This window comes from Thalassophryne amazonica, chromosome 10 (assembly GCF_902500255.1).
Source record: "Thalassophryne amazonica chromosome 10, fThaAma1.1, whole genome shotgun sequence".
NCBI lineage: Eukaryota > Metazoa > Chordata > Actinopteri > Batrachoidiformes > Batrachoididae > Thalassophryne > Thalassophryne amazonica.
Window position 1 is genome coordinate 26,250,980 of NC_047112.1, and position 26,006 is coordinate 26,276,985.

At 42.9% G+C, this 26,006-nt stretch overlaps 1 protein-coding gene across 1 annotated transcript in view; it reads left to right on the top strand.

Annotated features, from left to right (window-relative positions):
- The first annotated feature begins 2,263 nt into the window (after positions 1–2,263).
- rgl1 (ral guanine nucleotide dissociation stimulator-like 1) overlaps positions 2,264–26,006 on the top strand; it is a 56,541-nt gene continuing 32,798 nt past the window's right edge. The window contains 1 exon segment of the mRNA XM_034179605.1: positions 2,264–2,518. Coding sequence (XP_034035496.1) covers positions 2,360–2,518 — 159 coding nt within the window. The 5' untranslated portion in view covers positions 2,264–2,359.

Below are 26,006 nucleotides of genomic sequence, written 5' to 3' on the forward strand. Positions count from 1 at the left end.
GGCTGCAGGGTTGGTCATGAAACATTTTCAGGATATGGCTGTTCATTCCAACAGGCAACGGTCTTTCTAACAGAGTAGCAACCAGGTTATCCCAAATAGAATCAGTAGGTCAGTGTACAGAGGTTTATTATACCAACTAAACAAATCCAAGACGGCAGGCAAAAACTCAGCGCACAATTGTCTGACTGCTTCACTAGCAGAATGCACATGCAGCGCACACAGATGTGCATGCATCATCCCACATAGACCCCGAAATGTGTGTGTGTTTATTTATTTGTGTGACACAACAGTGACTGCAATTATCATGAGTTGATCCAAAATTTATTCTGGTCCACCTGTTCTATCAGGAGACATTCATTCTTAAAGAAATAAGCAAAAAGTAAATTGTTATGTGCCTGATGTTTGCAATGAATGATTTTTTTTTCTTTATTCTGTGCATGAGGAGGCGACGGTTTCTGTGCTGGTGGAACAGCATTGTGTCAAGTGCAGTCAGTTACCATCAAATTTCAAAGGCGCAAAGTACAGTTGCAACAAGCACCTGCTAAATTTCCTTTTGACCTTGATAAATCATGCTGCATGTGCAAACCTCACTTATTTGCATGTCCCCCTGCCAGAATTTTGGCCACTCAGGTGGACAAACCCCAAATTTCATATTCATTAAGGGAAACACACTAAATGGACAATAGATGCTATTTAATGCATTTGACAGGCTCAGACTTTAGTGCACTCAGTAAATCAGCATGCAGGTGTATCTTCAATCCTGTAGTTCAAATCAACACAAACACAGAATTGCAGAAATAAGAAAAAACACAGAGTCCAGTGTTTTATACTTCTTTTTCACATGTGCACAATTTCCTGTTGAAAAAATGAAAAATTAAGTAAGAAAAACTCATGAGGCTTTTGTAGTGCTTATATTCACAGCACTCATGTTCTAGATTTTGATTTTAACTAAGATTTTTGAATGCCGCATTGACTAGACTCCATCACCCTTCAGAATCCTTAACAGGACAAGTGGAATAAACTGGATGGATGGATGGATGGATGGATGGATGGATGGATGGATGGATGGATGGATGGATGGATGGATGGATGGATGGATGGATGGATGGATGGATGGATGGATGGATGGATGGATGGATGGATGGATGGATGGATGGATGGATGGATGGATGGATGGGCGCTTTGCAGTCTCAGATTGGTCTTGTTCACATGAAAATGATCAATTCAGCTTTTGTTGCAGTTCACACGTCGAGGCTTGTTTGTGCCACTTTCTGCAGTGGCTTTGTGACCCTAAAGTGGCTCCACCCCTCAGTTTGGGAACCACGTTTGCGACGGTTGTGATGGTAAAGATATAACTTGGACCGATGATGCATTATGTCACTGAGAATCAGCAAGAATCAAATATGTGCTTGTAAACATTTAAAGTGTGAAACTGATGCAATCGGTGGATTCGGTCAAAGTGTGTCCGAGCGGTCAGAGCGCCGCCTGGTTCCACATAATCCTCTTCTCAGCAGCAGCGGCAGCAGCGGCTCTCTTTCACACATGACTGGTTCTTATTCAAACCCTGCACTCGATAACACGCATGCATGCACACACTTCTTTTTTATGTCTCTGCGAATGTTACACATTTTTTACGGTTTGACCTTTGGCCCCTGTCACAAGTGCCACCACACCGTTCTGCAGGACCGTAAGTGCAGCACAAAGAATCTGCTGATTTATGTACTTTGGCCAAGTTGGAGACACAGAAAATGATAGTAAATCATAAGAATAGCAGCATGTTCAATGACACAAATCTGAAACGACAAGTGCCTAAAAAATGCAACAATGGCAACAACCCAGAGCAGTGAGGATGAATTTTATTTTTGAAGCTTCTGAAGTAGGAGACAGTCAAAGTCTATCCATCATGGAAAATATCTGCTTTTGTTAGCAGTTCTTAGAAACTCTTCCATAACATCCTGGTGTCTGTGTCAGCTTTCCTTTTCCTTTCTTCACATTCTTCCACAGGCTTTAGTCACTGGATTGTTTTTAAGGGAGGCGGGCATGTCAGCTGTAGCTCCTCCCCTTTCTGGTCTGGTTGGAGGTAGGAGGTAAGGGAGGGAGACAATAGACTTTAATCACTTTTATGCTGGTTATCCAAGTGCCCCACACGCTGAGAGAAGAAGGAGAAAAGACAGAGAGGAGTCAAACTGAGAGGACAGCGTCATCACGTGCACCTTTGTGCTGACTGAGGGGCTGCACACTGAACACTGGTCACTGAATATTATTCTCATTTTGGATTGAGATCTTCAAGTTTCAGCCTTCCTGACCGGATTATGTCCTCTGACACCTCCCACCGCCGCCGCTGATCCATGCACACGCAATGATCTCCCACTACCCCCTGACTACGCTGCTCCCCTGGACCCCCGGGCTGAGCCATCACTGCTTCGACCTGGAGTGCACCCTGCAGCTGGAGGGGGAAGGAGGCGTTGCCCTGCAGAGGTATCAGGCCCGCTCACCAGAGAGCAGCCCGTGGCATTGGGTTAGTACAACAAACAATACCAGAAAGAATAATTGTGTCTGTGAAAGTCCAAATATGTTATTTCTGGGAAGCACGTGCACTTCCAGCCTGGTTCAAACAACCTTGCAGATCTTGGCCTTCGCATGGATGTCCTTCCCCTGCCTCCTGTTGTTTAGAGCGCATGAAGCCGTGTTGACATTTACAGATATGCGGGGAGAAGCAGCAACGTGTTTATCACGCCTCAGAGGTTTTTTCTTAATGTGCTGAGAAACAGGAGGAAGAAAAAAAAAAACAAGATGGGAGAAAAAGCTTCTCAGCTGAGGTCTTGGGTCAAACAAATCTGTGGTTCCTTCCGAGGGCATCTGGGAAGATATATGTCAGGGAGACTTCCAGACGTGTATTTTGAAATCAAATCAGATCTTATGAAATCTACTCAATTCAGATCGGTCTGTGGTTGGCTTGTCATTTCTCAGCTGATTTCTTCTCATTTTTCTTCATGTCACTTCCTGTGTTTGACCTCTGATTGGTGAAATCGGTTGACAGCTCATAGTGCAATAATGCTAACTAGACATTACGTTTTGGTGACACAGAGTGGAGGACAGCTGACCTCTTCCTGTGAAAGGCAGTTACAGTAAAACTTGCCTAAACCGTCATTATATAAACCGGATATTCACACTCACCAGACAAAAGCAAAAATCCCAATGCTTTTGTATGGTTTTCCATGTAATAATAAACATTGTATATAATGGATTTTGTATAACAGATATTCACTCACATCTGACAAAAAGTGCTGTCTGATCACACTGCATTTTCCCTAAAAACCCCTCGCATGTACTGGACAGAGCAGTCTGGATGTGCAGAGGCACGAAATGAAGTACAGCACTGACACTCGCTGAGTCGAGGAAAGTGAGTACCGTATTTCCTTGATTAAAAGCCCGAATATTTATTTTTTTCAACCTGTGCTCAGACCTGGCAGGCTGGTGATTATTACCAAAATGCTACTCATTGCCTGCACTGTAATATGGTGTTAGGTTTCATGCATATGCCTGGGTGTGATGAACCAAGCTGTTTTAGATCAGAGCCCCTCTGCAGGGCTGCAAACCTGCACACCCGCTAACAACAGAGACTGCAAGGGCTGTGATTTGTCACTTTTAAGTTTTCACTCCTTCCTCTCCCGTCATACGAGGTCTGTTAGAAAAGTATCCGACCTTTTTATTTTTTGCAGAAACCTGATGGATTTGAATCATGTGTGCTTGCATGAGCCAACCTTGAACCTTCGTGCGCAGGGAAATTGTACATACCATATCGTTGATTTGGAGGTTCACGATTGTATAAAGAAGCGGAGCTTGTTGAGGGACAAAGTGATCCAGAAAAAAAAAAAAAAACACTGTTCCTGCTATATATTGCATTAATATAAATTGCACAGTGCTGACGTCATTGTGTGGCCATGGAGTTACAGAGCTGGAGAAGCATGAATCAGGCCTTAGGATTTTAAGGTACCACTCTGCAGCGGACTTAGTAAAAAGAGTGACTTGACCAAATGTAATCTTTTTAATGTACATAATGTCTGGCACTTATTTAAGGCAGGTGTTTATTTTTTCAGACAAAGTTTTAAAGTCATTAAATTCCCAAGTCAAGGTCAGATGTTTAATCAAGGCATGAAGGGATGAAGCCTAAATGGTCCTGGGGATTCCCTGTAGATCGTTCAGTGCCTCCTAACTGTAACTACAGTAATCTGTTACATACATATAATGGATTTTCTCCATTTTATACATATAACAGATTTTAATTATAAGGAACAAAATTCGCTGGTCCACCTGAATCCATTATCTGTAAATTTTACTGTATTCATATTCATTAGAACAACTGTGTATTTCTCACTGGGCATATGTGGGATTTTAGCCTCGCTGACTGTCTGGAATCTGGAGTATCTTTGACATATTCTCTCTCTGCTTTAGAACTCAAACCAAAACAGTAGAGTTAAAAACCAAGTCAAATATTTCCAGAGGAATTTTAATGGTATTCTATTCTGCTCAGTCCATGACTCGGATCCTGATAAGCGGCTGAAAATGAATGAATTATGCTCAGAATTAAACCTTGCATAGTGCTGGAGTTGATTCCAGTGTTCAAGAAGTTCTTATGATACAAACTGTGGATCTTAATGCCAGTAGTAGGCACTGCTATCCCATATTTATCTGCATATGTATTCACACACATGGTTGTTTATCCCCATCTGACACCTTAACAATAAAAAAATAAAATAAAAATGCAACAACAGTTTATATGGCTTAGTTTAGACCAGAGTAATTGTTTGCATATGTGTGTGAGTGGTAATGAGGCAAAAATAAAAATATTTCTGGTGTCCATAAATGACTCTCTGAAACATGAACAGAACAACAACAAATCCGTCACAGGACAGAAGACCAGTCCACCAATGTGTCTTTGGACAAGGTGCTGGATTTCTACCTGCTGCAGCAATCCTATTACTCAGGAATGAGTCTAGAAGCATAAATTTAAAGTGTAAATGTGAGTCAGGCTGTGTTTGTGTTGAGCGCGAATGATTTGAGATCCTCGCTGCCTATCTGACATTGTGACTGATGTGTCCTCTGCTCACACACGACTGTTTCCATTGATTGTTTCAATCACGGACAGAGCAGTTAAACAAAGTGAACTTCAGCTTACTTGCTGAAATGATGAAAATCAGATATACACTCGCTGTGACATTTTTTCCACTACAGTTCACACCTTGTCGTTGCTCTCACAGCTGCTTTACAGGGATGAATACCATCAATAGAAGACTATAAACACAAGAAAAGCTATTAGAGGACTGATGATGATGAAATTCATGGTGGGCTGAGACAAAAGACATCATTTGCATAGAGTAACTTTTCATATTTTTAAAATTTGATTGATTTCACATTTCTCCTTTTTCATGGTGTTCAATAAAAAGGGAGCAGGAAACAGGGCCAGAGAGTGTTGGGGGGAGAGGGGGCGGGGGATTGGGGGTACATCACAGGGGTCTCTCGACAGATTTGAAATAAGGATTTTATGGTTACACTGTGTGCAAGTGTAGCGGCTGCACTCTGCGTTGTGTTGTTATGACTCCGCCCATTCGCTCCCCTCGGGACACAAACTCACGATCCTCGGCATGGAAGTCGGACTCTCTAACCAGAAGGCTAAAATCCAGAGCTCTGGCCTTGTGACCAGAGAATCCTTTTGAGCTGTTGGGAGTGAGGTTTTACTACCTACATCTGCACAGCGACACCTGCTGGCCTACATTACACTCACCCCCCCAAACTCACTTCCATCCGGGTCACGGCACCACTGTAGGGACTGCACTCTGTGTTGTGTTGTTATGACTCCGCCCATTTGCTCCCCTCGGGACATAAACTCATGCTCCTCGGCATGGAACTCAGATTTTCTAACCAGAAGGCTAAAACCCAAGGCTCTGGCCTTGTGACCAGAAAATCCTTTTGAGCTGTTGGGAGTGAGGTTTACTAATTACATCTGCACAGCCACACCTGCTGGCCGCCATTACACAAGGTCACCACGACACCCAAACGGCGCTGTTCTGGTAATGATAAAATATTACACAACAAGTGTTATTTTGTAATTTTATCCACTGGCTCTCACTGGTGTGAAGCAGAACTGGAATTGAGTCTGGAATCAAAGTTAAATCTACTTGAACTGCACACTGGAATCGACCAGTTCTGCTTTTACTGTCATCTATCTGGCACATCAAGTTCAGACATTTTTAAATTTTTCTTGATGTAACTTGTAAATTGTTGACTTTTGGTTAAATCTGAATGTTTAAAGCAAATCAGAATCAGAAGAATTCAAATTTGTCTTATTAGCCAAGTGAAGAATATGCATACAAGGAATTTGTGTTGGTGCTTCCTCTGAGTACAGAGACTAAAACAGAAGCTATATATAGATATATAATAGATAGAAGAAGAACCCTCTACGGAAAACCAGTAAATGTAAAAATATATAAAATGTACTATGTATGAACGTGCAGTAAATGATAAATTATTATTGTTTTAACAGGTTTCATGGATATAGACCAGCTGTTGTCGTTGGGGCCATATCAGATTTTATACCACAAAATTACTTATTTTTGTTATTAAAATGAGGTAATAGTATCCGTGGCCATGACTATAATAACAGCTATGGCAATCTGACATTTACCCCAGTGACTTTGACCTTCACCCAAATGACTGACCTAAGATAATATACAAATTAGTAGAGAGTGTTTAGAGCAGGTCCCTTACACATCAGGAGAATGGGTTCCAAGATCTCAGATCCTGCCATCTGATGCCCAGGGGTAGGCTCTGCCCCTGGGCATCAGACAGGGACCAAAAGGTGGAGCTGGGGTGGAGGGGGTCAGAATCCATGACTGTGCAAAACAACAGAGAGCAGTGAGTTAGGACAGACATTTGTACTTAATTTGTTTGTCTCCTTTTGGTTGAGAGCTAATGACTGTAAGGTGTCCAGCTGTTTCCCATTAGAGACTCTTGTAGTGATTCGTTGATACTACGAGATACTCGTAAATGATACGAAGCTTATGTCTTCCTGGCAGAACGACGTTCACAATCTGCATTTCTGGAAACAACAAAAGGGCCTGGGAGGACAAGGCCAACAGACAAGTAGACATGATCGACACCAGTGATTGATCTTTGGCAAATTTTACCTAATTTGGGCAATTCCAGAACCCACCTTATTATGTGTGCCCCATCTGGTGCAAATCTGAGTTATAAACCTCAGTTTAGACATTTGATACCAATGATTGATCTTCATCTAATATGACCTCAACCAGGTAATTTCAGAACCCACCTATGTGTGCCAAGTCTGATGGACATTGTAATGGAAATCATAATTTTGACCATTGACTTAATAACTTTGAACCTTGAATCTTACCAAAACAAACACTTTAAGAGCAATTCTGGGCTTGACTGTCGTCCACATATCAAGTTTGGTGGAAATTGGCCAAAGGACCTGGGAGGAGGGCAACAATCAGACAGATAAACCAAAATTTTGACCTGTGACCCAATGACCAAACAACTCCCTAAAGGGCAATTCTGGGGGCAACCTATATACACACAGGTTTTGTGGAAAATGGCTCAAGCATTTCAGAAAAACAAAATACTTACCAAATTAGTTGATGTTTGATACCAAAATTTTAACCAAGATGTGCAGATTTTGCCTTAAAATTAATTAAAGTACTGCTTTTGTGTTGAGACGAAATGGTAGAAAGTCAGCCGAATACATGTCTGCATAACTCAGTAAGGTTTGTGTCTGCAAAAGTGCATTTAGTGCAAATCATTGTTCATGGATGAAATCTGAGTACAATTTGGAAATGACCACATTAAAAAAAAATGGAACCTAAAAACTGGAATCTAAAATGGACTTGAAAAATTGCAGTTGACCCCAGCCTTGGTGTGGAGGCTTCAGTTAAATATTTGCCTGCATAAACGAAGTTATGAAACCACGCAGGCAAAATAAAGATGGTAATTAGAGAGATTAAACTGCTGTAATCACCCTACTGTGCAGTTATAGGTAGCTCTCAGGTTCAGGGTTCAGGTGTGACATAAGAGACGAGTGCTGAGGTGTTAGTCTTGATCAGCTGTCTATATTACACCAGGGTCAGTGAGACGTTCACATGTTCACACCACTGCTCACATAAATAGATCAGATTTCCTGCTACAGGTCTATAAGTGTTGGGAAGGTGATGGTCCTGTGGTTAAGCTTTGGGCTTCAGGCCAGAGGATCCTTGGTTCTAACCCCAGCCTGAACAGAAAATCACTAAGGGCCCGTGGCTAAGGTCCTTAATCCCCAAGTTGTTCCCGATGTGTAGTGAGCGCCTTGCATGGCAGCACCCTGACACTGGTGTGTGAATGGGTGAATGTGAGGCATCATTGTAAGGCGCTTTGATCTTCTGATTCAGACGGAAATGCACTATATAAATGCAGTCTATTTACCATATTTGGACAGTGATACAATTTTGGTAATTTTGCCTCTGTACACCACCATAATAGAATTAAAATGAAACCATCAGAATCATCTTTGTTGACTTTCAACAATTCATAAATGTTTGCAAAAACTAAAAATAGGAAAAATATTTGCTAAATGTATAGTAGGTTCTCTTATGAGGCTTCCATTAATTAATCTACTTGTAAGAGTGATTCTTGCTTGAGCCACAACCTTAGTTTCAATCTGGGACACAGGTGTCATTCCAAAGGACGGGAAGAAAGGACTGGTTCCACTCTAGAAAGGAAAAGGTGATCGCCTAGCTCACAACAACTACAGGGGTTGTTACAGCAACCCGACAGAACATACTGTTCTCATTCATCAATTTTTTAAAAAAATTCAAGCTGATAGAAGTGTGATAAGATTAAATCTGTTTGGAGTAGGCAGCTCTCTGACTGATCGTACAAGAAGAAGACTAGTGAGGGAAGCCACCAAGACACCCACACAGCCCTGAAGAAGTTATAGCTTGCAGTGGCTTTGTTTGGAGAAACTTATCATGCAGCCTTTGCTTGTGCATTGACCTATCCAAAGAAAAAGTGATAAGTATTAAAAATAACTTGTATGCATTAAAATGTATATACAGCATATAAAAATAACAACAAATCACCAACAACTCAAATACACAAAATGTAACTATGACTGAGATGTGCAGCAGGGAAGACAGAGATCATAACCAGTGGTAACCTCGGCTGCAGAAAACTGAGAGTGTTGATATCTTTGACTACCAGCATCTTATTACAGAACAAAGTACGGCACTAACTGAATTTAATCAGCACATATGGCTGTTTTATACGGTCCTCTCACTGTCAGTGACAGGGCACCGGGCGGATCGATACAAAGTCCAGTAAGGGTAATCACAACTGGCAGCACAGTTCAGTAACCTCAGCAGGTCATTCAGTAGAAATGCAGAAGTGACTGTGCAAGAAGAAAACAGGGAAAGAAAGAGCGGGACAGAGACTTTGCATGTTTTCCATTGAAAAAAGGAAAAAGAGCTGACTTTGCACTCCTTCTTCCTCTTTCTTCTTGTTTGGACAGAGAAGTGCACACTTCGAGCTAATACTCAGTGATGTCTGTTTCCAGGCCAAGGATATGATTTGTGTCCATCATGTGTTGATTACTTGACAACTTGATTTAGTGAATCACTCATCCGGAAACAACTTGTTCCACAGCTTGTACCTTGTTTTGAAGGCCTGTGCTAATGTAAAAAAGTGTTTTGTTGCTGGCAATAACAGCAACCTTAAAATTCTAATACAATGACATGTTGTGGGTACAGCTGTAAGCATTAATGGGTGACTGTGAAGTGGAGTGAAACCACTTGGAGGTGGCCTCAACACGACTCTCAAGGGATCATGCATGAGTTCCTTGTTAAAAAAGGCTTTAAATGTGTGTTGTTTGCAACTAACCACAAGAACTGAAGAAGTCTTTTATGCAATTGTAACCGTAACCTTTCCAATGGGTGACACATGTTGACAAGGAAGAAGGGAAACAGCATTACCAGTTGGAAGTAACGAACATGCCCAACATGACAGTGATCATCATATTCGTTATTATCAGTTGAAGTTTCACAGACCGCTGTCTGCTCAGTGTTCAAGATTAAATCTGGCCAGACTTCCAGATCAGACTGTTTCAAGGGAGTCTGCATGTAATCCAGAAGGAGGTCTTGCAGACATGGACACAAACAGTGACCCAAATAGAATGTGGGAGTTATTCCTTGACCCGAAAGTTGCAAATAACAATTGCGTTGAAGTCACCAGTGTCAACAGGAGGTCTGAGGACACTCTGGATATCATCTGGAGGAGTTATAGTGCATAGTTATTCCAGAAATTCATTAGAATGCGTTCAAAATTCCAGGCTGTGTTGGGATCTGATAAAGCGTGCTATGGGAGACCTGAAGGTAGACATTTGTTAGAGGAATCTGTGATCAGGTGACTCACAATCTGTGGTCTAGTGACACTCGGTCTGCTGACAGAGGAAATACAGCACTCCCGTCCTCCAAACCTACACCTTTAGTAGTCATGGCAGACCACACATCAGTACTTAGAGATGTCTCTGCTGTGCCTGTCCCATTTGGCCAGCTACTTTGAGCATTTGTATAAGGTTGATCTTCCTGCCAGGATGTTAGACACCTGCAGCGCTCCAGTGCTAGTGCCATTCTGCTGGCTGATTCTACAGTCAACTGCAAACTATATGGATATCTCCAGGGATCTGAAGTATTGGAGCTGAAATCTGTTGTGTGGGCCGCCAGAAGAGGAGGTACTGCTGGCCCACCACCAGAGGGCGCCCTGCCTGAAGTGCGGGCTTCAGGCACAAGAGGGCGCTGCCATGGACACAGCCGGGGGTGACAGCTGTCGCTCATTACCTCTTGACAGCTGTCACCCATCTACTCAACATCATCTCACTCCATAAAGACCAGACGTCATCTCCACCTCGTTGCCGAGATATCATACTTCATTGGAGGTAATATCCTCAGCCTTGTGTAAATCTGAGGATTTACACAAGATTTATTGTGAGTGTTTGCAGGAGAACCGGTCTTTTTGAGGAGGCTGTGCAAGACGGCGCTCCTTTTCAGCTGAGACCGCTGCAACGCGCTGAGTGAGAGGTGGAGGTGGCATTCCCACCGTTATTGTTACTGGGTGTACACACACCCACACTTGACTGTCTTTGTTCTTCGCCAGCAGTACCAGATCCGACAGTCGGGGACGGTGATCACCTGGGAATTCGGGACTTGGCGGCTCCAGTATTCACCAGGTTCTGGGGTGGCGGAAATCGTGTGGTTCCGGCTCTTCTCAGGACAGACATCTTCTATCCTCGAGCCTGCCCACACGCCACCTTTGTGTATTGACTGTTGTGATATTCTGAGATTGTCTGTATGTTTGTTGTGCACATTCACAACATTAAATTGTTATATTTTGGCTCATCTATTGGCCATTCATTTGCGCCCCCTGTTGTGGGTCCGTGTCACTACACTTTCCCAACAGAAATCATCCAGGCAGATGGAGTCACTGTTCTCCTGGCATTACAAACACCGGGCTTCATGCAATAACATTTTTGTAAATGTGACCGCAGGACCTTTGTGGCCGGGACAGCGGCGGGATCGAACCCAGACGGCTTGCACTAAAGACCATTCCTGTACCAGGTCAACCAAAGGTGAAATCCCCGTTAGCCAAGCTAGCGCGAAAGTCTTTTCAATCAGGACCCGGGACCTTCATCCCGCTACATATCTCCCCACCATTTTTGACTTCGTCCCGAAGTCACAGGTGCATTTAAGCATGTTCTGTGACTACCCACCCTGTTCGTGACGCCAGATTGTGACCGCAGGACCTTTGTGGCCAGGACGGCGGTGGGATCGAACCCAGACGGCTCGCACTAAAGACCATTCCTCTACCAGGTCAGCCAAAGGGGAAATCCCCGTTAGCCAAGCTAGCGGGAACGTCTTTTCAATCAGGACCCGGGACCTTCATCCCGCTACATAAACATCTGTCAAATTTGTTGCATATCTTCCCATTGTGGGAAAAAGGAATATCTCAGGAATATATTATTGTAGCTCAAATTTATGATATCGTTATGCTATATGAATACCTTCTTAATTATACTACATTTCAGGTTGTAGAATTAAATAAGATAATGCCAACATAATTTTGTTGTCAAACTGGTGCAGAATTTTCAATCTAAAGCTGCTTTAAAGTAATGTTAAATTGAATCAGGTACTAAAATATGAGTTTGGATGAAATCCAGCTAATTGCACATGGCTCCCCCTACAGGTTTGGAGGTTGTTTGTCTTTCAGCTGCCCCCATTCTTAGTCAGGCTCACCACACTGTGTAGATCCACCTTGTGATTTGGCACAAGTTTTACACCAGATGCCCTTCCTGACTCAACTCCACTTTTTCCTGGACAAACACAGATAATACCTTGCCCTCCTAACAGGTCTCCTATCCAACAGAGGACCCACTATGCCTAGCTTATGAGATAGTTGCACTGTTTCTTTGCACTGTTTCTTTCTCTTTTTGCTCTGTATGCACCACTCTGCATTTAATCATTAGTGATCGATCTCTGCTCCCCTCCACAGCATGTCTTTTTCCTGGTTCTCTCCCTCAGCCCCAACCAGTCCCAGCAGAAGACTGCCCCTCCCTGAGCCTGGTTCTGCTGGAGGTTTCTTCCTGTTAAAAGGGAGTTTTTCCTTCCCACTGTAGCCAAGTGCTTGCTCACAGGGGGTCGTTTTGACCGTTGGGGTTTTACATAATTATTGTATGGCCTTGCCTTACAATATAAAGCGCCTTGGGGCAACTGTTTGTTGTGATTTGGCGCTATATTAAAAAAATTGATTGATTGATTGATTGATTGATGGATCGGGCATACACAGAGCAGATTGGCTGCTTGTAAATTTTGTTTATGACAATGGTAATCTTCAAAATATAAGAAAATTGGTGAATGTAGGAAGTTCTTTTAAATCAGTTGTATGAGGCTTTTACAAACTAACGTGTTTATACAAGTGATTTTTGCACGAAAAACAATCTTTGTTCCCCAAAGTCAAGGTCCGTAAACCTTTTATTGCCAACAAAGGCCCTAAGGTCACTGGTTTACTCAACACTACCCAACACCTGGTCCATGTAAGGAGCCAGAGCACATCCCTTACAAGTACCAGTATTCACTGGGCAAAGGTAACAGACTCCCACCCCCCACCCCCGGCTCCACATAGCATTCATAGTACCTGTGTACAGAGTAGAGAAGCTTGAATCTTTGGCTGGACTGGGTTGGTTGATGTGAGGACGTGTCGCTTCAAATCACAGAAGCTTCCTCGGCTACAATTCTTGCTCTGGTAGTCTGACTTCTGTCTTGACTCTTGTAGAGAAGAATAAACCAGAAGCCAACAAAAGCTGGAGTTTTTAACCTAACCAGACCCCACCTACCGAGAGGCTGACTGCTATAGGCTAGTGACTAAACAATAGCTCTAATTAGCACCTATTGTGCTCTAGTTAGCACTCTCCTAATGACAGAACGGAAGCCTCCCCTGATGACTCCCTTGACGACTCTCTCCTGATGACGTGAATGACTCATTACCATGAACAAAAGACTGAAACTGCTTTGACCTGAGTACCACATTGTAAACAGGGGACAAAGCATGTCTGAGACCCGCTCCGCGGTTAAGGCTGGGTTTCAACTGTTTTACAAAGAATGCTTCCTTGACACCTCTCTCAAACCATTTCTTCTCTCTGGCTAAGATTTTAACTTCCTTGTCCTCAAACGTGTGGTTAGTGTCTTTCAGGTGGAGATGAACTGCAGACTGAGGTCCACTGGCGACCTCTCTGCGGTGCTGGTATAGTCTCTTGTGTAAAAGTTGCTTCGTCTTACCTATGTAGTGTTCATTACAGTTTTCCTGACATCTGATATGATACACTACATTGCTCTGTTTGTAACTAGGGATCCTGTCCTTAGGGTGAACTAATATCTGTCTCAAGGTGTTGACTGGTTTAAAGTAAACTGGGATTTTGTGCTGTCTGAAGATCCTCTGTAGTTTTTCCCCCACTCCTGCTAAATAAGGGAGAGACACTCCTCTTCTTCTTGTCTCCGTCTCCTGTCTATCTGGTCTCTTTGTTTTCTGGGACTTCTGCACTTTGTCCAGGGACCAACGTGGGTACCCACATACTGTGAGGGCTTTCCGTACAAGTTGTTTTTTAGCCCTTCCCTCTGCAGTTGTGGGCACCTGTAGGGCTCTGTGTTGAAGAGTCCTGATCACCCCGAGCTTGTGTTCAAGGGGGTGGTTTGAGCCAAAGAGCAGATAATGGTCAGTGTGAGTGGGTTTTCTGTAAACCTTTGTCTGGAGCTGCCTGTTCTCTCCAATCGTAACATCACAGTCCAAGAAGGCTAAATGGTTGTTTCTGGCATCCTCACGTGTGAACTTGATATTGGAGTCCACCGAATTGATGTGTTCTGTAAAGTCCTCGACCTCCTGTTGCTTGATTTTAACCCATGTGTCATCAACATATCTGAACCAGTGACTGGGAGAGATGCCCGTGAACGACGTCAAGGCTGTCTTCTCCACTTGCTCCATGTACAGATTGGCCACAATGGGGGATACCGGAGACCCCATCGCACAACCATGGATCTGCCTGTAGTAATTCCCCCTAAACAGGAAATACATGGTGTTAAGACAGATCTCCAAGAGTTGGCAGATGTGGTCTGGTGTGAGTTTGGTCCTTTCAGGTAGGTTGGTCCTTTCATACCTGTGTACAGGTTTGGTATGATGTCCAGCAGCTTTTTCCATAATTTTCAAGATGAGCTGGGATGTTTGCAAAATCTTGTAAGTGCTTGAACGGCCTAATCAGTGGGTCACCTCTCTGAGTCTGGTCTGCTTGAGGTTTCTTCCTCAATATCATCAGAGGGAGTTTTTCCTCACCACTGTTGCCTGTGTTCTTGCTCTAGGGGTTGATAAGGTTAGACCTTACTTGTGTGAAGCGCCTTGAGGCAACTTTGTTGTGATTTGGCATTATATAAACAAAATAAATTTAATTGAATTGATCTCGTTGATGGTTGATTTAGGTGTGAGCCTAGACCGCTCTGGTTTGATAAGAATGATCCGAGGAAGCACTTTTCCCAGCACAACTCATAAAGCTCTCACCTTATTACACATTTATCCATTTGAATATTTTCATATCTGAGGAATAAGAACAGTATGGTCTGCCTGGGTTGCAATCAAAGCATTTTAAATTGAATCTCTACTTGGCATCATTCACATTTTGTTTGAGCAATATTTTTATTATTTCCAATAATACACATGTGCGTAATGTTTTGGTTGATACAGAGAAGATGAGCTTTGATAACTTCTGGCATGCCGAGCTGGCGTGTTGTCTCAAAACACAGTGAAGGTTCATAATATGACCACTGACCTAATTAAGACACATAATAGGCATGGGTGAAAAGTCAATACTGTGGGCATTGTGCTTGTCAAACAGGGCAGCAAAACCACAGGAGCAGCTTCCTTAACTGGGGCAGAAACTCATCACACCATATGGAGTGAAGCATATAACAGAATATTTACAGCGGAGTCTTTCAAATGGTGAAACAAGCACCAAATTTGGCACGAATAAACCTTAGACATTAGCCTTTTGGAAAAAGCAGGTTGTCCACTTGGAGTTATGGGGTAAAAACATTAAGAATGGTGACAAAGGTCAGTTTCAGTTTGTACAGGGGTGAAAAGTTAAAGTTGCTCCAATTTTGGTAAAAAAAAAAAAAAAGAAAAGAAAAAAAAAGAAAAGAAAAGAAAAGAAAGAAAAGTGGTGCAAATTATTGGTTGTGCTAACAAGATTAATAAATAGAATAGGTCTAACTGTGTTGAATGCTTGGTCTTCAAACTAAAGGTCAAACAAGATCAACATTGGATTCTATCACATGTGACATACATTACCCTGTAACGTATGTCACATGGTGCTAAGCATAACACATGGTGCAAACTATTCCTTTTTAAAACCCTATTAGCTCAACCAATAATTTGCATCACTTTTTACCAAAATTAAAGCAACTTTAACTTTTGACCCCTGTACAAACTGAAACTGACCTTTGTCACCATTCTTAATGTTTTTACCCCATAACTCCATAATATTCAGACACAGATAGTCCAAACTATACCTTTTTGGAATCTTTGTGATCAGACAAATAATGTGGTGTAGCTTTCAACATGAGTGGAGCATTTTTTAATTTTGGACCCCTGTGTAATTCTTCCTTTGACCCCTACCTGGCTGCCTATTGAAAATTCAAGTGGACACCCTGCTTTTTCCAAAAGGCTAATGCTAAGGTTTATTTGTGCCAAATTTGGTGCTTGTTTCCAGAAATGATCAGTTGTTACAGTTATCTGCTCCACTAATGTGGATGGTGGTGATCAGCTAGGAGGTGTTAGGTATGAGGGTAATAGTAGTGTGCAGAATGTCTTTCATTTGGCTTGTTTCAAACGGTTCCGCAACTCAGTAGGTGTCATGTAGTTTGGTGCACCACCCCACCCTGAGTCTCAATAAACACACACACTCACCAAAGCCTTTTTCCCGCTCAAGCACAGCTACAGCATTAGCCAGGATGCATGACTGGGATCAAGCTGGTATTGTGGTGTGTGTGCTCATGCGTAAAGCTCAGGGCCGGGAGCAGCACAAACATGCTGTGTATGTCAGCAAGTTACAACTAACTAACAGAGCTCAGGTCACAGCAATCACTGATAAACAAGGGAAACATCAGTTTCACGACAGGACTCTGACGGCTCTGTGTTGTTTTGTTTTCCACTGATTTTTTTATGGCCACAGACCTGGTAGTCATGACTTTATCACCTCTGGATTTCATCCATGTCAGTTTGGTTGTCTTTCAAAAGGATGAATCCAGGTGAAAACCCATAAGATCAATATTTATGAAACTTTCTGCTGGAATGTGGTATGGCAGGGATACGGCATGGCACACTTATGTCAAAAGTAAAGCTACAGCATGTAAACTAGTGCACTTGCTTTCAAACCAGAAGGTTCCTAGTTTAAGACCATGCATCTCATTCTCCACGGAGTAGCATCAGGAAGGGTGTAAAACGTGCCAAATTAATATTGATTAATCAAAGATCCATATCGGATGTTGCAACCCTCAGCAAAAATAGGGAAGCCAAAAGAAACTTCCAGCAGAAGTACAATACAGCATTCATAACCATCTGTCCATGCAACCTGCAACCCAGAATCAATGTGTTCTCATGAGCTTAGAGTGAAGCCTTCATATCTCCATATGAGTGGGCCACCATGTTGCACCACCATGTTGATATAGTAGCCTAAGCTCAGCTGGAAGACTCACGAAAAAAGATGAATCAGTGGTTGCTCCCCTTTACATTGTCTGTTGGTTGCTGATGCTAGCATGTTTAAGAACCCCCATTTGTGTGACATGGAGGCTCACATACGAGGTCTGTGATAAAACTAACTGGCAGTTTTATTTAAAAAAAAAAACTATATGGATTTGAATCACGTGCGATTACACCAGACATGCTTGAACCCTCGTGCACATGCGTGAGTTTTTTCACGCATGTCGGTGACGTCATTCGCCTGTGGGCAGGCCTTGAGTGAGGAGTGCTCCACCCCGCCCGTCGGAATCTCTTTGTCTGAGAAGCCGCTGGAGACGGCGTGCGTTCCTTTATCAACATTTTTTCAGGACCTGTGAGGGATATCCGAGTGGACACTATTCGAGAAATTCAGCTGGTTTTTGGTGAAAAGTTTAACGGCTGATGAGAGACTGTAGAGTTTCTTTCGCTTTAAGCACAGCCCACAAAGCGGATCGGAGTGGCACGGTCGGAGATGGCGTCCATCTGGCTGTTTCGAGCTGAAAACATCCTAATTTAAGGCTCTGTTCACCCAGGTCGTCGTCAGAGAACAGAAAAGTTTCAGAAGAAGCTGGCATCAAGAGTTTACCCGGACATTCCACTGTTAAAGGAGATTTTGTAATGAAAGAACGTGCGGACGAATTTGCCTAGTCGGATCCATGACGGCGTGGCAAATCCGTCTGCGCCGCGACATGAAAAACACCTCCGTGTTGAAAACCATTTGTAAAATTCAAGCGGCTTTTGATGGCTTTCAGCAAGTGAGTATCTGAGAAATTGTTTAACAGCTTGGGCATGTTCCAACTTGTCCGTTAAGGTTTCCAACGGAGGTGTTTTTCCTGTCGCGACCCCCCGCGGTCGGGTCCGGCCCGACATGCGACTCTGCCCGCACGTTCTTTCATTACAAAATCTCCTTTAACAGTGGAATGTCCGAATAAACTGCTGATCCCGAGCTCTTCTGAAAGTTCTCTGTTCTCTGACGACTTACTGGGTGAATAGAGCCTGAAATGTGGAAGTTTTAAGCTTGAAACAGCGAGATGACGCCACCTCGGAGCGCAGATCGCCATCAGGCGCCGTGGGCCGTCCTTAAAGCGACACTTACACACCAAAATCTCTCATCAGCCGTTAAAATTTTCACCGAAAACCAGCTGAATTTATCGAATGGTGTCCACTCAATTGTGCCTTACAGTTTTTGAAAAAATTTTGATCAAACAAAGCAGCAGTCTCTGAGCCATTCCTAAACAATGAAAAAATGACGAGAGGGTGGGCGACTCCTCACTCAAAGACTGCCCACAGGCGAATGACGTAACCGACAGGCGTGAAAAAACTCTTGCATGCCCACGAGGGTTCAAGCATGTCTGATGTAATCACACGTGATTCAAATCCATATGGTTTTTGAAAAAAATAATAAGGTCGGATACTTTTTTCACAGCCCTTGTATATTGCTTTTTCACAACAGAAGGCAAAAGAGCATGAATCCCCATTGCTAAAGAAGGGAAAATGTGAAGGGGAAACAAAATTATGCCCATTACCAGCATAATGCAATCTGTAAACTCACCACTAGATGGCACTAAATCCTGCATACTGTAGCTTTAAGAGATTATGTTGTTGTTTATGACATTTGCATTAATTTCTCAGGAAACATTACATAGATCTTTATGAAATATTTAGCCACATTTATGGTGATAATATCGATGAATATTTAGAATTTAGTGCCGAGCCACATAAAGCTTCAGACCAAATGGAATAAATGACATGTTCATGCTCATAATTCAAACACTGGACGGTGACAAATTGAGCTACAAACATTTGCTTGGAGGAGCTCTGCATTCCCCCATGGGTCATTATTTCTGTCAGATTTTTTTTATTATTATAATTCAAAGACTTTCCACATTCCGGTAGTCTCCTGTGTGGATTTTGGTGTAGGTTTCAGGCACCACTTGTCATCACTGTGCTACTGGATCTGGCACGTGTTGTTTTTGTTGCATATGTGACAGTTCGGAAGTGTTGGACAACAGATGGTCTGCCTGTCATTAGCAGGGGGTCAGACAGACAACCAAACTGGTCCAGACTGACTAATGCAAGACTTAGCATTGGCTTAGATCTAGGTGTCGTGGTTGGGGCCCCGTTAAGGTGGTGGGGGGGGGTCTGTTCCAGGACTACAACAGATTGTAGGACTACGTCTGAATGTGTAGACACCTGAAAGTAACTAAACAACTAGCATGCCAGCTGAGGCATTATACTTCCAAAGTGGATTATCCTCGCTTTACTGCAACGGTTCATCTAACCCCATATTGAGGTTTTTATCCAAAACAACAAGTCTGAGCCAAGAGCCAGAGACTTTCTGCACATGAATGTAATTGATTTTGTGAAACTCAATGCAGCTGGAAGGGTGTAACACTGACATCGCCAATAAGGCTCCGCTTTCCCATGAAGCTGTGTTTGGAGGGTCAGTTGTAATCTAACACAGAGTGTGGAGGAGGGAGGGAGGCCTGTCTTTACTGGCAACTACAGTGATGTCACCCACCTAAAGGGCCAGAGATAAAGAAGAGTGAAAACAAAAAGGATCTGATGACGTAAGATTGTTGAGGACAGAATACGATGGAGAAAGAGAAGAAGCAACTGTGTGTGTGTGTGTGTGTGTGTGTGTGTGTGTGTGTGTGTGTGTGTGTGTGTGTGTGTGTGTGTGTGTGTGTGTGTGTGTGTGTGTGTGTGTGTGTGTGTGTGTGTGTGTGTGGAGACACCCAGCTTCTGATGTGTTGACTCTGATTTGTCTTATTAAATTACTCAGAGCTCAGCTAATTAACTCTGATTGTCCCCCTTTTATGCTTTATGACGTTGACCGTGCTGGAGAAATCCTGCCTCTCGACTATTGGCGCTCTGGTTTGGCAGAAGCCACTGCTGACTCTGGATAAACACAGCGGTTTATGAACTCTGCCCTCTATTGGGCAGCATGCTTAGGAAACGCAAACTATCCAAACCACATCTCAGCCACACAGAGAATTCAAAATCACTGTTTGAGTCAGACATTTAGAGCAGCTGTGCACATAAATGCAAATAATCAGTGCAAATAATCAGCCTCTGAAGGTGACACAAACCAGGCTTTTGTGACTGTCTTGTGTGGATGCATTTAATCCGGTTATGGTAGCAGAAAAGCTCTTGTTGAGTTTTAATTTTACATGGTGACTTTCCACTGGAGAGCTTGGCAGGAGCAGCCGCTTATGCTTTAGTCAAATCTGGTTGCTTCTCACACAAAGGAACTCTTTCCAGTCTAGAATATGAAGTCTTGAGATGGAGCACATGTACAGTATGAGCTTATTGTGTGACTATTTCCAATCCTTTGCTGCTCATAAATGGACTGCATTTATATAGCGCTTTTCCATGTGCATCAGATGCTCAAAGCACTTTACAATAATGACTCACATTCACCCCGATGTCAGGGTGCTGCCATACAAGGTGCTCACTACACACCGGGAGCAACTAGGGGATTAAGGACATTGCCCAAGGGCTCTTAGTGATTTTCCGGTCAGGCTGGGATTTGAACCAAGTGCCCAAAACGTAACCACTAGACCATCACCTGCCCTAACTCAACATAATTTTCTCTTGCCAGTTATCTCAGTTGTAGAAAATTGTGGTCCTTCAAAAGGGGTCATATTCTATACTGGTATAGGGGCGTGTGTCCACATAGCTTTTGTTTTATGGCAGAAAACAATACACAGCTAACGTCAAGATTACAAAGAAAGCATACAGTGATAAAATCAAAACAATCACCAGCAATATTTAGAGTCCGTCCAATCTGCTCCTGTAGATGAGCTTTTCTGTTTCTGGTGTGAAAGTTTTTGTCTGATGTGTTGTATAGCTCAGAATCGACAGAAATAGCCAAAACATGCCTTTACTCCATATTCTTGATCGCAAGGGTGGCAGGTCTTGCCGGCCTGGCTGCCTGAGAAAGAGCTGCTGTGCCTATATCAGTGCTTTTGTGAAATGTTCACTGAATTTCAACATGAAGCAGTCACAGCAGTCACACAAAAAGGGGAGCACTCTGAAAAAGAAAAAGATTCTGGGTGCATCACTTTTTCTTTAGTTGGCTATGTTGTTCTCATTCAGAATAACTGAAAAAAATCACTGGTGTTCAGAAAAATAAGATTATAGGACGTGTGCCCAAAGTCACCAGGTGCCTTAAAATGTTGTTTATCACCAAAGATATTCTAAAGTCACTATTAGGGGTGTAAATTACAAGCTTCATCATGAAGATATTATATCAACTCTTTTGTCACTGGTAGGATATTTTCTGATATTACAAAGTCCGCCACATTTCTGCTTATTTCAGGGACCTGTAGTAATATCATATGGCCAATATCTAACCCTGGAACTAGGCCACTATCACAGTCCAAATGTTTTGGAAAGAGCTGTTCATGGTCAGCAATGGTGAAACTGATGTATAATAATGGATTATTATTCAATTCAATTTAAGGATGCAATTAAAAATTATTTTATTTGTTTTTAATTCCCTGAATGCTCTTGCCCCACCCTACCTCTCTGAGCTCCTATATCCTTATAAACCCACCTGCGCTCTTAGTTCAGCTGAGCAGCTGCCCCAGCGTGTGCCGAAAACTAACCCAGTGTGTGCCGAAGCTCAGAGTGGACCGCTGTTGCAGCTCCCAACTTATGGAGCGACCTGCCTCAACAAATTAGACAGGCCCCATCTCTGTCTGTTTTTAAATCTCCTATGAAAACTCATCTCTTCTCTTTGGCCTTTGACACTTAGTAAGACGTTGACTTCATTCATTTATTTGATTGAATCTTATTGTTTTTATCATTGACTTTGGTCCATTGTGGTTATTTTAAAGTGCTTAATAAATAAACTTGGTTGATTGGTGCTGATTTCAAAATAGAGGAATGATGAAGGATGTTTTTATTGCGCATCATTACATTAGATCGTTGATTGTTGAATCGATATATCAATCCAGATTGAGGTCTTGCGATACCCCTAGTCATTAAGGGAAGCCCAAAGTATAACTTCAGCTTTTAAAAAAACAACTCCTTTTTGTGTATGTTGCTTGAATTAGAAAGGTGCTGCGGCTCGCCACGCCCACTTTCCCTTCACAGTGGAGGCTTCTCTCAAGGTATCTTGCGCTGTGTGCAGTGTACTGGTTCACAAATCTTTTTGCATTCCTAGCTGTTGTTGGCACTATACTTATTTCTGCTTTTAACACATTTTTAAGCATTGCTAATGCTATCCATATCATTAGTTGAGTACTTTAGCTGCACTCATTAGCGATCTTAAATATTTTTAGTACCATCTGGACAGCTGCATTTGAACGCTCACAGGTAAAAAGGTATTCCTCCACTGTGCACATTACATTCCTCAGTGCAAGATGATTGCAGTAGACCAGAAGCACTGCAAGAGACGCACATCAAACATGTCTTACAGCAATAATGTGAATACACCTTCAGTCCCACAGTCCATGTGTGCATGTCACACAGAGAACCAGAAGTCCAGATACAGAGGTTCATGATGTAAACAAACAATCTGAGGCCTATGTGTTGCTTACAACAGGGTCTTTGCTACATAGACCCACATAAAACAGTGTAACTTTAATGATGTCTAACATGGAACATGATGTCTAACATGGAAGTTTTTGCATAGCAATTCCCTTTTAATTTCAACTGCATCAACAGTTACATTCCTACATTTCTTTCTTAGCATGGATGTAAAACAGCAGACATTAGACCTGCTGCCCAAAATCCATATATCGCCTTCTGTGAATTCATCTCTCTTCATCTTTCCCATAATTGGCCTAGTTTTATAAATGCACTCCAGGCCACAGATCCTCCCCAGCCAGTCAGGTATGAGGACAGCAGCCTTGCTGGAGTCAGGAGGTTGGAGGCAGGAAGCAGGAGATTTCCTGGAATGTGCGTTTTTTTCCCCCCACAGTGGTGCAATAACAGGGTGAGCAGCACTCCTGTTTTTCTCCCCTTTCCCTCTGTGCTGTAGTTGTCTGAGCTTGTCCGAGAGTGCTTTCAGGGAGTTCCCACAGTGGAAGAAAGACGTTATGAAATACTTACAATGTATTCATCAAATGAATTTCCCAGCAAATTACATGAGTCTTCAAGAGAAAGTAAAAGATGCTGGCACTACATTACACTGCAGGAGTACCATAACATTAATGAGCAAGTTCTACAAACACTAGAAGAACAAGTAGGTACTAAGGGCCACTGGTGGGGGTGCTTATCTAAAGCCCCCCCTGGATGGAATGCCAGTCTGATGCAGTTTACTTCCCCAGTAAAGGCTGGTACAAGTTCACAACTGGGTGGAATGTAACAATACAAATGGAGTGTATTGTCCACACTATTGCTCGGACACCCAAGGAATCAGACCAATAGTGTTGATAGGAATTAAACGCAGGTCTATGTAACGGAGGCCCGCAGGTGTCGCTGTGCAGATGTAGTTCATAAAACCTCACTCCCAACAGCTCAAAAGGATTCTGTGGTCACAAGGCCAGAGCCCTGGGTTTTAGCCTTCTGGTTAGAGATTCCGACTTCCATGCTGAGGATTGTGAGTGTATGTCCCGAGGGGAGCGAATGGGCGGAGTCAAAACAACACAACACAGAGTGCCAGCCGCTACAGTGGTGCCGTGACCCGGATGGGAGTGAGTTTAGTGGGGTGAGTGTAATGGAGGTCAGCAGGTGTCGCTGTGCAGATGTAGTTAGTAAAACCTCACTCCCTACAGCTCGAAAGGATTCTCTAGTCACAAGGCCAGAGCCCTGGGTTTTAGCCTTCTGGTTAGAGAGTCTGAATTCCATGCCAAGGATTGTGAGTTCGCGTCCCGAGGGGAGCGAATGTGCAGAGTCATAACAACACAACGCAGACTGCCAGCCGCTACATCTACATGGTTTACATATTGGTAACCCAATTCCTTATCCCAATGAACTACGTGGTCTTCAATGATCACCCCATGCTGTATATATTATACAAATAATGTATGTTCATGAGTTCAATGGTGCGAATATTTCATGAGGTGAAAGTTGGAATGTTCCATTCAACGAGGCGAAGCTCAGAGCTTGAAAGAATGAATGCTCGTTCCATTGAAAGAATGTAAAAGCATTCATTATTTATTTTAAATAACCGCTAAAATAGATGCTTGTCATTTGATATTATATTCATTTATAAATGATAGAAAAGGGACTTAAATTTTGGTGTGGTGCTTTGACATCAACAGTCCAACACAAACTTTAAATAGGACTCCAAAATTGTTCTCAGTCAACTTGGAAATACAGATGTAGTCGGTGATCCTCCCAAAAAAAAAAAGACTTCATCCAAACAGCTCTTCATGCCTCCAGACGGCTTATGGCATAGTAGATGGTGTGTGTGTGTGTGTGTTAGAAGAATTTGCACCATCAGTTAGCTCGTTCAAATCGTTGTCCATCAGCAAAACAAACTCTGCCATGTTTAGCTACACGCCGCCCCCACTAGTGTGTGCGTGGGCGGGGTTGGCAGCGTGCAGTGGCACAAAACATATGGAACCATATTTGCACGCTAAATGCAATGCAACACAAATGGGATGAATAATCCATGTCACGTTACATACAACGCACCAATCAAATGACAAGGATCCATTCAGCTGTTATATAAGATGATATGTCCCCAGTATTTTGAGATAATCATATCTCCCCAATATACTGGGGAGACCACATCATCTTATCTTTTAAAACATAAGATTACACTTAAGTGAGTGGTGAAACATCTTGAAGACCAACAAGAACTCCAGTGCTGTCATGCAGACTTCTAGAGTTTTTATTTTGACTTTGATGCAGCACCAGCTGTCACATTTGTCACGTCTTGCTTGGGTAAAGCTATGACATCACCCAAATGTGAGGCCAGTCCTTCAGTCCCCTGGGACAGATCTGGATGATGTTTGGGGTCATAACCTTCCCACTGCCCCATTGGGCTTCCCAGACCACTGCAGGCCCCAGAGGACAGCGGGACAGCTCAGCCTGGGAACTGGAGCCGAGTCAGATAAACAGCCGTCTAAGCGGCCTGAAGACTCAGCAAGCAGACAAATATATGAGCTCACACATATAAAAACACGTGCTGTATGTATGTTCCCTGTAAAACAAATAACCTTAATTCACATGCAACGCTGAAGGAGAGGAGTAATGATGCCAAAGAACTGAGAGTGTGATGACACACTGCAACATGCGAAGACCACTGACGTCGTAGTCGAGTCGTTTTTGGTTATAAATTGTTGCTATTGAAGCCAGAAGATAATCTGTTTCCGATAAGGATCCTACCATCTCACGAGTCTGCATCAGCAGTCATAAAGTTTTGTCAACGGATGACAGTATACAACCTTATAAATCTATAAACCAGTAACTGCTCACAATTAATGCACATTTCCCATTCAATTTGCACAAAAAGACCCCTCACAAAGTGTATAAGTGATTCATATCTTCCCGTTTATTCACACAAGTGGGCTGTTTGAGGACGTGTTCGCTGTGGAACAGTGCCGGCCATTCTCACATACTCCTCCTCTGTCTGTCACTGACAATGCACAGTAGTGACGGGACCCACAGCCTTCCTTCTATTGTCACATGTGGACCTTTTGGCCACAGCTGCTTCAAACACAACACAGCTACAGTGTGCAGCAAATCAC